The sequence below is a fragment of the Saccostrea cucullata genome, unplaced genomic scaffold (genome assembly GCF_032062105.1).
Source record: "Saccostrea cucullata isolate Sc308-1 unplaced genomic scaffold, CSIRO_AGI_Scuc_v1 ctg599, whole genome shotgun sequence".
NCBI classification, from domain to species: Eukaryota; Metazoa; Mollusca; class Bivalvia; order Ostreida; family Ostreidae; genus Saccostrea; species Saccostrea cuccullata.
Genome location: NW_026938938.1, coordinates 756,348 through 772,504, shown reverse-complemented (window position 1 = coordinate 772,504; position 16,157 = coordinate 756,348). Strand labels below are relative to the sequence as shown.

The window sequence follows — 16,157 nt, the reverse complement described above, 5'->3', positions numbered from 1 at the left end:
TTAATAATGATTATCTTGTCAATGGAACAATTAAGATACATGTACTGTTAAAGGAATGAAGCTTTATTATGTACACAACAATCACATACAAACTAAAAGATTTATGAGCATAAATACAATAATTGTTTGATCTGAAATTGGTCAGAAAGAGAGCTTAATATCAATGATTGAGATACTGAAATTCTAATGCTTTTGTGTATTGTCAACCTGATTTCTTACAGGCTCTAGAGATGTGCAGGCTGCTCCATGTGAGGTAAGATATTTCATTCTTATTTCAAACAATAGGCTCAATGAACATTTTGACCTGTACATTATGAATGTCTGTATGTATATATACATAATACAGCCCATAAACTTTCCTTTTTGTACAGAACCATTCAGCTAATTTTTACTAAATTTTCAGCCAAACATTGCTGAATGTGACTGGAATTAAACTTAAAAGGCCATCAATTATTTCTTTCTTCTTCCCTGTTGAAAGAAAACATAATGCTAGTTTTTTGACCAAGCATAAAAAATGTAAATATACTCAAATGTAGGCAATATTATTATTTAAAACTCTTAGGTTGAGATTTTTAGCAATTGAAAGCAGTTATGCATGCTTTTTACTTTCATTTCAGAAAATCCGATGTGCAGCAGGCACCATTTGTTTACCTGTCAGTGACACTGAGGCAAAGTGTATCTGTAAGTCAAACCTCTCTTCTTAATTTGATGAAGTTATTGCTCAAGGTCAGATGACACAATACTCAAAGACATACTATTTTCCTCATGAACTTAGGAATTTGCTCAGAAGTAATCCTTATCCTAATAAATAAGGTGATTGTGTCATTAGACTTTTTAAAAACTGTTAACTGTATTGCCATTATGTTTTATTTGTATACAAGAATAATAAGATTACCTTTAAAACAATATAAAATAGGTTGTTCATCAATACCCTGTGATTACAGAAAATAGCTTTTATAACCTATTTTACATGAAGGATATGGGGAAAATCAGAGTTGTGGGTAACTGTCAGTCATGCCAGCAAAACCGGCTTAAAATTCGCATGACCGGTAAAAATGCTATCAATGTCGGTCCAAATGACCGGCTCCTTATTTGGTTAAAGTTTTTTGTTTTGTGCATTTCCCATCTTAATTATCGTACCTTATATGCGATTACGTAATATTTTTTCTTTAAACGAGATCGAGGCTGTAAATGAAAGCGAAACTAGCATGGTTCTCGTGACCTATTAAATTCACAACTGGGGCCGAGCTAGGTAGAAAACATATTAAAGAAAAACTTAAGATAAAGACGAGCTAAATATGAAAAATTTCAACAGAAAGAATTCAAGCACAGGTGGAGAAAGCATTTAACCTAGTATTTCCGACTGTCCAGGATTTTCGTTTTTTCTCCGATCGTGTTGATATCTTTATTATCAGATTATCAATGCAAAGAATTTTTAGACCCATTTTCTAGGTTAATATAATTCCAAAATGTATAAATGTTTCAAAAAATTACATTGACTGTACTGAGTTAGCATTGTCATCTGCCAAAAAGTGGTGGTATAATTGTATCTCGTATTGTTATGAATGCAAAATTAAAGAAAACGGAAGAGTACTTGGAAATGGAGACTGAATTTTGTTTTATTAACAACATTATTTATTAAATAGATGTGTTATAAAATGAATAAATGTTATGCTTTTTTCCATTTTGCGACTTACTATTTCGGACTGACAAAAAAAAAAAGAGGAGCAGCTTAGTTTGTTTTCTTGTCAGTCCGAATGACTGGCTATCTGAAAAAGTTTTCAACAACTCTGGAAAATACAACTAATTTACAATAGATGCAATTTATATGTAACTGAATCACAAAAAGAATGATACATTTAGAAATTAATGCTGAATATTATACTGTATCATTTTGAGCTAGCAGTTTCGTCATTAATGTTCCTGTATTGACATTTTCACAGCTGATAAAGTCCCGCCTGTGGTGAATGGTAACTTTGTGCCGGATTGTTTGGACGACGGACGGTTTGCTGAGATGCAGTGTCAGGGATCTCTGTGTTGGTGTGTAGATGATATCGGGGTCATGAAGCCCAACACCATGAGAGTGGGCAAACCACCCTGTTATAAATCAGGTAATAAGAGTGGGCAAATTGCCCTGTTATAAATCAGGTAATGAGGGTGGGCAAACCGCCCTGTTATAAATCAGGTAATGAAAATGGGCAAACCGCCCTGTTATAATTAAATGAGAGTGGGCAAACCATCCTGTTATAAATCAGGTAATGAGGGTGGGCAAACTGCCCTGTTATAAATCAGGTAATGAGAGTGGGCAAACTGCCCTGTTATAAATCAGGTAATGAGGGTGGGCAAACCGCCCTGTTATAAATCAGGTAATGAAAATGGGCAAACCGCCCTGTTATAATTAAATGAGAGTGGGCAAACCATCCTGTTATAAATCAGGTAATGAGAGTGGGCAAACTGCCCTGTTATTAATCAGGTAATGAGGGTGGGCAAACTGCCCTGTTATAAATCAGGTAATGAGAGTGGGCAAACTGCCCTGTTATAAATCAGGTATTAAATGAGTGTGGGCAAACCATCCTGTTATAAATCAGGTATTGAATGAGAGTGGGCAAACCATCCTGGTATAAATCAGGTAATGAGCGTGGGCAACCATCCATTATAAATCAGGTAGACGGTTTTAGGAATACTCAGGTCCCTTATGAAAAATATTTTATTTTGTATTTAAATTTTAAAGTAACCCTTCTCTTCTTTTCTTCAGTGACAGGGGTAACTGACACCAGTGATGCCTCCAGAGTTCCAGGTATGTTTAACCACTATAGTTAAAGAAATATAAAAATCATGATTACTCAGAATATCTTGCACTAGAAGTTACAAGCTTTAGGAAATGACAATATAATATTGAGTACCCTCTGTAACCATATTCTATATTTCAGTATGTGCTGATGGCAGTGCCCCAGTGCTGTGTGATAAAAATGAGTGCGATACAGCTAAATGTGAGGGTAGGAGTGACGTCACCTGTGTGGTAGACCCCTGTAATAAGTGCAAGGTCTCCTTTGTGGACACAAATAACAAGCCAGTCACATGCAATGGTAACCAGCTCTTACTTTAACTATTATCTCATACAATATCAATATGCAATTTTTGTAGTAAATATGTCAAAATTTTATATTTAATGTGCATTCCTATATCCTTGTGAAAATTGACTGTTTCACCATAGTGTTGAAAAATATTTTATCCTGATAAATTTTGTAGTTGATAAATGTGCACTGAAGAAGCCCATTTCCACGTCCCGCAATAAACAAGGCTGTGGAAATCTGGAACAACGATGGGTGTTTGATGCTCAGGCCAAGGAGTGTGAACATTTTCTGTTCTCTTCGTGTGATGGGGAAGATATTTATTACAAAAGTCAGTGGGAGTGTAGATCTAAATGTATAGGTAGGTCACAGAGGAGTAGATCCAAAGATTTACTGAGAGTGTACATCTAACTATTTAATCCTGTATGTAGGTATAATTTTTAAAAAATTAAAAGCAGTTAAGTAGCCATATAATAATCTTTAGGTGGAGATTAATACATACATTATACTCTTTAAGGTGCCATCTGTAATGGAGGTGGACCTAAAAGTTGCGTCACCAGCTGTTCAGATCAGGTGTGTCGTCGATTTCCTGCCGCTCAGTGTCAGATTCACCCATGCACCTGTGAAGTCATGTTCTTTGACCTGGTTTCCAATGTTCCTGTGAACTGTGATTCTGGTATTGTCATATATTGTACATAATATGATTCATATCTTGAGGAAATAGCAAACAGAAAAAAAGTAATAAATATATAAATTTTTATTCGCTTATTAACAAAGAGAGCATTTTCTTGTTTAAATATACCTTAATTATCCTCATGAAATTAAATCTTACACTTCTGAGAATTACCAACTACATGCAATGGTCTTTATCAATCTTATAGTAACCCCACTTTGCCAGCTGAGAAGATCACAAGAAAAGCGCAAAGCTTTGATGAAGGAGATGTATAATTATAAGGTATCAGAGTCTGTACCGATATCTGTGTGTGACGTGAAGGGGGAGTTCTCTCCCCAGCAGTGTGACGCGGCCTCCGACAGGTGCTGGTGTGTGGACGGCCTCGGAAACAAACTAACAGGATCAGAGAGAAAGGTCTCGGGTCCAGCTCAAAATATCGGCTGCAGTAAGTACTCAAAATTTTAATGACAGAAAAGTACTAAAAACTGTGGTCCATTGCTGTATGTGTATTTTATATGTGTATATTCAATTTTAGGCCACAATAAAACAGTGTCTGCCATGGTATCATTGCTATTCAAGTTGGATTATGATGTGTATGTCAAAGGAAAAGAAGAAAAGCTTAAAGGGTAAAAAATTATTTCTGTTATTTAAGAAATATTTTAATGACCTGTGTTGATTCAAAGTAAATAATTAAATTAGAAATTTAAATATTGATATGCCTGAAAACTTATGTTTTAATTACCAACAGTCTTAGAGATACCTATACATGTATAAGCATATGTCACTAATCTTTATGTTTATAATTCTGACTTGATCTTTTCTTTAGGGTTGTGATTGACAAATTAAAGGAAATATCACCCAAAATGATCCAACATATCAAGACAATAAAAGTAAGTGCTGATGGACAGAGTGTGTTTGTTATGAGACCAGGAAAGTTATTTTTGTTTGTGGATATTCGAAGAGGTAAACAACTGTATATGTTATATGTTAGTTATGCATATGTAAGTCAATGATTTTTTTTATTTTTGTAGATAAGAAAAGGCAGTGTATATGTTGATATTGAGTTTGGACAAACATCTGAAAACTCAGAACCAGAAGACATAGGAAGTCTAGTGAATGTATTGGAAAATGAGGTAAGTCAAAGATAAGTATTTTTAGAGGAAAAAGTGATAGGTCTAGAGAAATAACCATATTCATATTATCTCATGTCAGATGGAAAAAAAAAGTAACAAACAAAATTTTAAAGTTTAATTTTTCAAATTATAAAATATTTAATTCTGAGCAGAAGGTTCAGTTATTATTTGAATGTACATTATAATTAAATTTCTACATCAGGTAAACAATGGACTGGACATGAGGTTTGAAGGCCAGACCATAACAGCAGAACCAGAGACTAAAACCACCTTTACCTTCCAAGCTCAGACATCAGGAGATATTTCTAAATCCCCCACAGCAGAAAAAGATGAAAGTGCAACAACAACTATAGTTGTCGTAGTTGTCATTTGTGTTGTTGTTCTGATAGCCATTGTGGCATTCATTGTTGTAAGTTTTTTGTAAAAAAATTTTTGTAAAATTTACCTTAATGTTTTTTTGGTATATATTGGATGCAAAAAACTCCTTAATTTCTGTCAGTAACAATTTTTTTCATTTATTTTTTCTTAGTATCGAAAGAGGAAAGGCCAACAAGAAAAGAATTTTACAACCTTGAATACTAGTGTAAGTACATTACAATCTCAGACTAATCAAGAGAACTTGATAAAGGGTCATTTTAGATACAATTCATCAGAATTTGAAGAGATATTAGAAACCATTTTAATATTTTGTGTCAATCTTTGATTTATTACAGGATCCTGAGAGTCCTCCAATGAAACAGAGTTCGGTGTACTACCATAATCAGGCCTGTGATAAAAAGTGACATCTACAGGAGTTGCAACTCAAATTTTAATGTCAGGGGACACAACTCTCAAGAAATCCATTAAACCTTTAGAAATCCGTTTTATATTGCACCATCAAAGAAAATACATTGTATTTTGCTCACAATTCATGTGCTAACATTATATATTTTTAACTTTTCATGTTTCATTGTTAATATATTGTCCTGCCTTTTTATAAAAGTAGTGACAGGTAATGGCTGTATATGCTGAGATTATCTCGTCTTTTTGTTTTCCTTTTTTTCCATGTACTTCTACTTAAAACTGGACTTATTTAACAAATTGCACAGAAGTGCTTCACATATTTTGAAACTTGTTTAAAGATTTTTTGTGTATTTGTGCAGAAAGAGGTGAAAATGTGCGAGCTTAAATAATGTATTGTCAGATATTAAAGAAGGTCTTAAGTTTTAAAACATACCATGTAATATTAGAATTAGGTGTATTCTGAGCTAACACTGAGAGTAAAGTGTTGTTGTAAGAATTGACTAAATTATGAACATTGATGAAGAATTCTAGCTCATTCTTTTTTATCGATACAAAATGTTCTGATTAAGCTTTACTTCCCTGTATTTGTGCTATAGAACTAGCTTATTTTCTTCTCCTGTCAACTTCTACTTGTCAGAATACCATAATGATCTGTAGTTCCTTATCACCAATAGATACCTCACTTAATGGTGCTATATATTTTTTATTTCAATACATGGTTGCTGGTTCATCTATGTGCAGAATCTCAACTTCTCGTGACATGGGAAGAATTTAATAGGAAAGGTTTTTATATTTGAAGTGAAAATTATGCTGAATATACATGTAATTGCAAGAACTTGTACATATTTTACAAATAAAAAACTAAAATCAGTATTTATTTGTTAATTGATTTATGGTACAAAATCCAACTAAAAAGGAAAAATAAATACATGCTTTTATAAACTGTGTGAATCTAGGCTTGCTTGTGGTAAAATAAGATAAATTTGTAATACACAACATTTCTTACATAGTATGGCATGCTATAAATCTGAATATAAGTGCAGCAATGTACATGTAGAAAAACTGAATATTTTAAATACTATTATTTAGTACAACACATTTTATGAAAGCATCAAGTGATGCAATAACATGTCAACAATAATTTCTCTCTGTCCAAGGGCATATGATTAACACAAGATTCTTAAATAACACAATTTGAAATGGAAAAAGGAGCTGTAGCATCCCTTTAATATCCACTATAACAATATTCATATATTTAAAATAATTTATATCCCTTGATTCCTTCTTAAGTCAAAAAGAAAATCAAATTCAACCAAAATGAAGTGGAAACAATACAAGTCTATGTATATGTGTCCACTGCCTGACATTTGACAAACTCTGTAGTGTGTATTAAGGCACGTGATAATAAGACCATCAGCCCCCGTATCTGTATCTGGACCTCCTTCCTGAATTCCCACAGTCACCTGTAATATAGGAGTGTACAATTTTTATGCCAAAAAAAATGGCCAAAGGAAAATCATTTTGGAAATATGCCATTGATTCGTTTGAAATAAACAGCCAAACTCAGATGGATTTGTCAAAGTTTTGACAAGTAATTATTTTCACATGACTAATTAAGACACTTTTCCTTGACATTCTCAATGTCAGAAACAAGAGGACCAAATCAAGTGGAGAGCTACACTTAACATCACTGGGTTGTAATAATTAGCCAGCCATGCATGTGCATGTTCGATAATTCCTTTCTTTTGGAATGAAAAGAAATAACTAGAGAGGTACGTGGTACTTATGGTGATAGGGACCCAAAGTGAGTGAAAAAGAAATGTACTCACACGACCCAATTCTCTCCTCTAACTGGGAAATCTGATCACTGAGAGAGGAAATAATATCAAAGTCGTACAGATCCTCTGTTGTAGTGCTTGGTGGTGCGGTGGTCGATGACGAAGCAGATTTTAGTTCCTCTACTTGGGTGATGGCATCATTATAATATCCCTCCAGAACAGAAAAATTACCACGCATCTCATCCTAGTAAAAATCAAAGATTAGAAAATGTGGTGTTTTTGCAAAATATAAAAAATAAATAAACCTGCGGTGGAATGCTATTATAATATTAATGTAACATTCTAGATTGAAAGGAGAATGCTTACTTTCTCTTTTTCTACTTTGTTAAGTTGTCCTTGTAAATCATTGATTTTGTTCATCATATCTGCTATAGGTGGTAAACACAATGGACAAACTGAAAAAAACGCATGATTTTACAGGCATGGGTGATGTAACGATCAGACACATTACAACAAGATCATTTAAGTAATAAGACTCACATTCACACTTGTATTTATTTAGTGATTTAAATCCATGGAAGCAGCCACATTCGTATCCCCCAATGGTATTTTTACAAATCTGTTGGCAGCTACTTCTACCAGTTAAACATTCGTCTACATCTGCAGTAGACAAAGAAAAAATCATGCTCACATATTTTACACGAGTGTAAAATATGAAACATTTGGAGTTTATATTGGCTGCCTTGATGCTCACCCTTTTCACATTGATGACCTGTGTAATATGGTGGACATTCACATTCGTTTGGACCCACACAGATTCCGCCATTTTTACATCCATATCTGCATATTGCTGTAAATAAGGCGATGATATTCACAAATTTCTAGGCTAAGAATCATTAACCTTGGTGGATTGACCTAATCCTATTTCTTTATATTTTGTAACATTAAAATAGTTCAGTAAGACATCCTGTATACGTATTCGTATTTTTAAAATTTCTCCTTACGTGCTAAACAGGCCATGTCACGTGGGTTTTTCTTCGTCCATCCTGGACAACACCGTTTATGTTCCCCTTGCACCATACGTTTATAAAACACCGTGCGATAGGCTATCCTCATGTACACCCTAAATAAGATTTAGGTAAAACCAAAACGCTTTATGAAAATTAAGAGAATTTTAGACTTTATTTTCCCAGAGCTAACTGTGCTTAAGAAATTGCTAGGTACCTTGTGGAGTTGACACAAGTATCATTATTCGAACACAGCCGAGGGTTGTAAAATGGCCTCCGGTAAGTCTGTCGCGTTGGTACCATTTCTATCCTATCGGTTTTATACGTACAAACATTTCTCCTGTTAGAAAAAATATGATAATATTAGAACAAATCTATGATAAGACTGGCATTGATGCCCTGTATCAAAGATCATCATATAACAAAATGCATCTTTCTGATATGAAGAATATTCTTTATTAAATATGGGAGGGGTCTGTCTGTCCCCTTCTCTGTAGGGTTTAAATGATTTCATGAATTATATACAATATATCCGTCATGATTGCATTTATTCGGGTATGGACATTTTAAGCAGTGTTCATTGTGCAAGTTTGTATATTGATTGAAGTGTACATCGTAGTCCATAAATGCAATTTTTACATCTGATAACCCCTTTAAAGTCAGATTAGGACAATCTTTTCGATTGGTTAACTTAAGTTTTAATAGTGTTTGAATCGTTTTTCTTGGTGTCAAATACAGACACATGGCTTCTGCGACCTCTGAGACAGACCTGTGACGAAACAGAGAAAGGCACTTGAACTAATTAAAACCAGAGTAAGTGGCTGCTTGGTGACATACTCCAATTTTTGGGGCATATCTCTCCTTTATCGGCCTGTTATATTAACTATTGTACACCTTCTAACCACAAGGTTAAGTGCAAAACTCCAAGCATTCCATTACTAAACTGTCCGAATTTTTCCTCTTTCTAACTTTTTTTTGTTTCAATTAAATCTAAGTGCATGTACAGGATGTATTAATTTGGTAACGCTATTAGTCTTTTTTAATACCCCGTGATGCTAAAAAATTAAACCTTCTGAATATTTCAAAGGCTCTGGAATATTTTGAAGAGATTTCATTATTTGAAGCATTGACTTTTTAAAATTAGTTATTGTTTTTAGCCTAGTCTATAGGATAGGCCGGGTCAGTATACTACACTGACGTCGCGTTTTCCCCGTCCCCCTATGTCTTGTCACGTCGTTCTTAACCACAGCACGTTCAGCAGTTTTGATAGGGAGTGGTGGATAGATGTAACTTGTCTTCACCACCTCAAAATTTCCTAAATGAATATGCACTTCTATTTCATATAAGAAAACTAGACATATATAAACTTGCATGTACATCTGAGGCCCGTTTTACAAAAGCACCTACGACTAAGACCACAATCTAATTTTGTTTCACGAATTTAATTTACATTTTATTAATAATGGTTTTAATTTATCTTTAAGGAATGTAGTAAGATATTTTACACAGACAATTTTTAACAGATTCATCAATTTTGCCAAATTTATAATCCAGTCTATTATAAATATATGGTCTTGTAAAACAGGCTCAATATCCCATACTTTTAAGGACCCTCTATAACTACACTAAAGAAAACAAGATGTTTGTGAAACACTGATGCCCCCGTATGGCAACATAGCGAAGATTAAACTTTTCTAAAATGCAAACTGAATATATTGGTACCCAAAGTAAGTTCTCACAAGAAATACAATTGTGAATATGAAAGCCCTAGCACCACCTGTTCAAAAGTTATGACCAAGGATAATTTTTTGAAAGGGAGGTCAAACTAAAGGTCAACGTCAAAGGGGCAAAATTGTTGGTTTATACAAAGAAAGGTCTTTTCACATGGATTATATATGTAAAGTATGAAAGCCATCGCCCTAACATTCAAAAGTTATGGCCACGGTTAACGTTTTTAAAAAGTAGTTCAAACTCCAAGGACAAAGGTTTAAAGGTCTTTGTATCCAATGAAAGGCCTTGTCACAAAGAATACATTTATGAAGTATGAAAGTCCTAGTATCTACCGTTCAAAAGTTATGGCCAAAGTAAAAGTTCAGAATTTTTGCGTAAAAGTGTGTCAAACTCCAAGGTCAAAAGGTCAAATTTTGTTGTACCCAAAGAAAGGTCTTTTCACAAGGAATACACAGGTGAAATATGAAAGTCATAGCTCCACTTAATCAAAAGTTATGAGCAAGGTTTAAGTTTTTGCTGACAAACAGAGAAACGATTATAGGGGCATAAATATTGTTGGAAACTAAAGAAATACATCGTTTATTAATAAAGTTGAAAATTATATTTAAATCTTGTTTGTAATTGATCAAAACAGAGTGTATCAGCGATTTAGCTCATGGAAAAAATGAACAAAGACAATTTACTAATGATTGCTTACCTAAAATAAATTTTAAGAAATACATGTAAAAATGAGGTCAATTGATTTGTGTTGGATAAATGATATGTCAATAAATGAACAATAATTGAGTTGTATTTTTTTAGTTCAATGGGTAGAAAAATCTAACTCATCAAAAGATGTGCAGTGAAAAACAACTTTATAATAAATCAAATTCTTTTTTTCCTGAACATCCTTATTTCGCTGCAATCAGTCTAAAACCCTTAAATTTCTGTGTTAGAAGTATAATCTTTATAACAGCCCTTTTTTCTTAAATCATTATCGATATCACATAAATTGTCTGAAACAGCACGCAAAATTCTTCCTTTATTAATATTATCAGCTAATAGTTCCTCTGAATTCAGTTTCATTAAATTTACGAATGAAATGAAAATACAGCATATTCTGCTTTTTATTTAAATAATTTTTCAATTTATTTTTTGAAGGAATATCAAACGTTTAGTGAATTTGAAGAGATAAACTTTAAATGCATCTTCACACATACTAGTACTTGCTCTCAAATGTCAGTAAGGTAAGGCAATTACATTGGCACAAAACTTTGAATTTACCGAAAAATTAAAATCATAAAACGGGCAATACTTTCCAGTTAGTTTACGCATCCTTGGTACTTAACTTTAAACACATGTATTTCTAATTTCCATTACTATTGCTGATACATATTTTGAGAGGTGTGATTTAATAAAACAAGCTCCGTACCTACGCATGTAAAAGTTACAATTTAACTGTACAATCGACTTGAAGTGTCAGTTCTTCATTTTATCTGGCAAATCAAACAACATGTACATACAATATACCACTTCCGATGTCAAGACTGGTTTGTGAAGTCTTAATAAAGTGGGATTCTTTGATATCAAAACAACAAGATTTTATAAATTGAGATGCGAAAATTGTTAAAGAAAGTAAAAACAACAGGGATGTTTATTGTTAAAGTTATGATTAAAAATTCCATTTCAGATGCATATTGTTTACATCTAAGTAAGCATTGTGTGTGTGTGAGAGAGGGTGTGTGTGTGTGTGTGTGTGTGTGTGTGTGTGTGTGTTTTATACATCTGATCTAAAATTCTGAATGATTTTGTGAGAATGTCTAAATAAAAAAAAAATTAGGCTACATTTTCCTGTTAGTATTAAAATCCAAGTTTAAACAACCTTAAAAATAATTAAACTACAAGAGATTTTTTTTTTTTTTTTTGCAAAATATGGCGTACGATTGGGACGATATAGGTATTTTCTATTAAAAAAAAAAAGAATTGAAACTTGTCCAAACTCGAAAATCCTATCTCATGGAGGGGGGGGGGTAGGTGAACTTCTCTCAGTACCCTTTTAATCTACGTTTTCAATAGTAAAAAGTCATATTTGAAAAAAGGATTAGCCCCCCCCCCTTCCCCCAATGCTAATTGCCAGTATCTAATAAAGATTGCACAAGCAATTCATGCCTTTTAAGAAGGAAAAATTGTGGAAATGTACTAGTAACTAATCTGAAAAAAAAGAAAACGTAATATAATTAAATGTATCTACAGTGAAACGCCTTCAGTACTGATCATCCCAGTCCTACCAATGTCTTCATTGACGCATTGCTGTTTTACATTTATCAGTATGAAAGAACGTTAAAGTAAAATGTGTACTGTAAAATGAATTTAATTGGTAATTAGGTATAAGTCTATATTCAATTTAAAAACACAAATATATATTTTGAGGGTCTACAAGTATTCACTCCTACGTATTGTAACTGCGTTTCCTGTATTTTCTGCACATGTGCTTATAGCTGATGACATATAATGTTGAGATTTCAAAAGAAATTTTATTAAATTTTCAGTTATCCCCATAAGACGACATATAAGTATTCATGGAAACAAAACAATTTCAAAACTAATTCTTTTTAATATTCTGCTGACTTAATTTTGCTAAACCTGCGAAATAGTTATCAAAGAGATTAGTTTCCAAAAAATGCAGTCTATGATTGATTGACCAATAATCATTTATTAGTAGTAATAATGTTACTACTTTGATTATCGGTAATATGAAAGAGCTACTATCGACTGAAAGTATTGAGTGGTATCTTACCCATGTGACGGGGCAGTTTTCCCAGGTAGACAGCCGACAAAGTGAAGGAAGAATGCAAGAAAAACAAAATATCCAAAATTCAGCATCTTTCAGCTCACACAGTAACGTCGTTCTTGTTTTTAAAGTTGCTTTTATCCTTTTCAAGCTTCTATTTGGAATGTTGCCTGAAATTAAAAGTCCTCAGATTGGGTGAGCTGTTTTCGATTCGACAGAAGTGTGACAGTGTGGGTTGTACGGCTGCTTTACACGTCTTATTGCGTAAAAAACTTTCAGTATAAAGTGACGTGCATGGTCTCTGGATAAAATTTTATCAAACTTATTTGAACTGTTGAAACAAGAATTTGATACAGTTTCGCCTTTCAGGCTTACATTAGTCACATAACACTCACTCGTGTTCGCTTCCCCTCCCATAGTGCAGGGAATTACCCCCTCCCTCTAATTCAGCATTTTATTAGTTTTGTTTCTAAAAAAAAAAAAAAACCAAACAAACAAAAACCAAAAAACAAACAAACAGAGAGACAAATAAACAAAAAACAACCCCAAACAACATTAACTAAACAAAATGAAAAAAAAAATACCCAACTCTGGTTGAAAGTATGAAAACAGGAAAAAAAACATTGATATATCTATATGTACGTCTTTAAAAGTTTGTGGTCTGCAAACTTAAGAGTAAGAAGTGTTTTATACGGATACAGATGATTGTTTTGTTTTGTTTTCCTGCTTCTTGTAGCGGATGTATTTTACGTATTTGAACAAACACTCTCCCTCTCTCTACCTAGCTCTCTCTTCCTCTCTCTGAGACATACAATAAACATACATGTATTTTACAACATATTTTCACACTGCAGAATAAGCTTTAAAATGTTTTAATTATTAATAATATTTTAATCTTTAATAATGACAGTAAAATAGATTTGAGATATGTTAACTTGTGTCGTTTTCACAATATAGTCGCACTTTTCTTTCAAAATATTAATTGAACATATATTACACTAATTTACTTGTTCATATATTGAGAAATTTAACTTGCTTCCAGGCATTACAAAAGAATTGATTTTATAACTCCTCATTTTTCAAGCGGCCGTGCATGAGCAATTTTACGTGACAGACTACAACCAATCGTACGCAGGAATTTCATATATAGTTCTAAATGTGATAAAAATCACCCGGGGGGGGGGGGGGGGGGGGGGCAAACGCCTGGCTCTAAAGGATGTATTCACTATGACAAAAGAATTGACCTATAAGATAGGAGAGAACAATTTCCAGGAAAAAGTGACGTTTAAAAATAAATCTTTATTTTTTGTTTTCTACCGTATATATTATTTACAACTTTACAATAAACCTCCAAAGTTGGTCGAAACACCATTTTGTCCGTTAAAGCGTTGATTTTTGCATGAATGTTGGCCTAGAAGTCCTTCAGGGCAGGCCTGCCCCTAAATAAAATTGTGATATTTTGATAGGTTGGGATGTAAGGAATAATTTAAGATATAATTCTTTTTGGGGCATCCCTGCCCTATGTCGAAATTCACAAAAAAAAACCTGCAAAAAATAAGGAAACTTGATTTTGATAATCTACTTCAAATTTATACTATTAATTCTTATATAGTCACATTAGCTCAATTGATATACTAGTATTCCGTGGATACTCTCTTTTTAAAGTTGGGGGTTCGAGTCCACCTGCATAAAGTTTTTTTTATTTTAGCTTTTTCAAAGACTATTTTATTTCTTTTTAATAGAATTGTGTATTTTTCATCAATTATCTTTTCTTTATGCATGTTCATTCTTGAAAAACACTAAAGAGAGATCAAATCGTAACAATCCAATGTACAGTTGTCGGAACAAACCCAGTATAAGCACACTTTCTCCGAGGACAAGAATAACTCATTTTGTGTTACAAGTATTCTTTGCAGCATTGAGCTGCGCTGAATTTCAATTGTATATACATATATTCCTTAGAATTGATTTTGGCTACATATATCAGTAACTGTACTCCCTTGAATTTCATTTAGGGCTACATATAATTTGCACACATTAATGACATGTTTTATCATACCCCCGGATAAATAGCCTAGACATAAAGAAAAGAATTTCAGAGACAGTAGACATTACCATTGTGCACAAGGAGAAGTAAAGAAAAATATCAATTATAAGAATTATTACATTTGGAGATAACCACCTCAGAAAATCAATGTAAGAGTTCCTCCTACTTCTACTCATCGAAATAAAGATTTAGGAAAAACAAATTGTTATATGTATTCAGCCTAATGAATTTCAATCGGAACAGAAATCGACAAGCTTTTTGTAGAGAAAAAAATCAAGCCCGTCCTATAAGTTAGATCCCTATTTATAATATGAAGTGATCCTTTAAATGAAAGTCAAAAGCCTCTCGGATGAAACCTTTTAAAAAATTGTGGAATCGTTGTTCCAAGTCTCATGGTAGGCTATAAATATGGTGATCTATAAAAATGCGTGGTGATGTATTAATTTAAATGAAAATGTTCGAATGGTACTTAAAACAACAATCAATCATTCATTTCACCAAAGAAAATCTCATCCAATATCATGGGCATATTTTTTGCTACGTTAAAGTTATTTCCCACTTACAGTTCATAGATACATCAACAATATTGTTTATTTGTGACATCCGTAAAATCTATAATAGTACTGTTATAGATGACATAGAAGCCAAAAATGGATATACCGATCGACTCATCCTACTGCTGTGATCGGGAGGTCGTGAGTTCGAATCTCGGCCTAAATCAATTAAAAAAAAAAACGGGTTGCAACTGTTCGCCATGCGCTCTGTACATTGAAGTGAAAGTTGTGGGTGCTTTCGAAGTTCGGATGAGACTTTAAAAACCGAGGTCCCGTATGTCACGGCAGGCGTTCAGTTGTTACGATAATGACCCCTCGGGCCCTCAGTCTTTGTTCAATGAACTAGGCCTAAACTGAGCAGATGGATACCGAGTAAGCACTAAGTGATTGATTCTGTTTGTTGTTTTACGTCCCATTCGAGAATCTTTCACTCATACAGAGACGTCACCATATCATGCCGGCGAAGGGCTTCAAATTCTGACATTTACTCGGCACTTAGGGCCATAAGCACAACTCACACTGCTCAACGCGTTATCGGCTACTCGGTTGTTATCGGACACTCGGTTGATAACAATTTTTGACAGGTTAGTAAATTATTTTAAATAAACTC

At 33.4% G+C, this 16,157-nt stretch overlaps 2 protein-coding genes across 2 annotated transcripts in view; one reads left to right on the top strand and one right to left on the bottom strand.

The window, feature by feature from the left end:
* The window catches only part of LOC134251918 (zonadhesin-like), a 35,137-nt gene extending 28,604 nt beyond the window's left edge, over window positions 1-6,533 (top strand). Inside the window, 14 exon segments of the mRNA XM_062734340.1 lie at window positions 222-253; window positions 618-681; window positions 1,944-2,111; window positions 2,756-2,797; window positions 2,931-3,086; window positions 3,250-3,432; window positions 3,589-3,747; window positions 3,953-4,189; window positions 4,280-4,370; window positions 4,571-4,634; window positions 4,776-4,877; window positions 5,080-5,286; window positions 5,407-5,460; window positions 5,591-6,533. Coding sequence (XP_062590324.1) covers window positions 222-253; window positions 618-681; window positions 1,944-2,111; window positions 2,756-2,797; window positions 2,931-3,086; window positions 3,250-3,432; window positions 3,589-3,747; window positions 3,953-4,189; window positions 4,280-4,370; window positions 4,571-4,634; window positions 4,776-4,877; window positions 5,080-5,286; window positions 5,407-5,460; window positions 5,591-5,659 — 1,628 coding nt within the window. The 3' untranslated portion in view covers window positions 5,660-6,533.
* Window positions 6,532-13,218, bottom strand: LOC134251915 (epidermal growth factor-like protein 8). The gene is made up of 8 exons (XM_062734336.1): window positions 12,953-13,218; window positions 8,663-8,785; window positions 8,443-8,561; window positions 8,193-8,288; window positions 7,979-8,098; window positions 7,805-7,893; window positions 7,490-7,682; window positions 6,532-7,123 (listed from the first exon to the last, which is right to left on the bottom strand). The coding sequence occupies exons 1-8, from the start codon at window positions 13,036-13,038 to the stop codon at window positions 7,074-7,076; spliced, it is 876 nt and encodes a 291-aa protein (XP_062590320.1). The 5' UTR covers window positions 13,039-13,218; the 3' UTR covers window positions 6,532-7,073.
* Window positions 13,219-16,157: the final 2,939 nt, after the last annotated feature.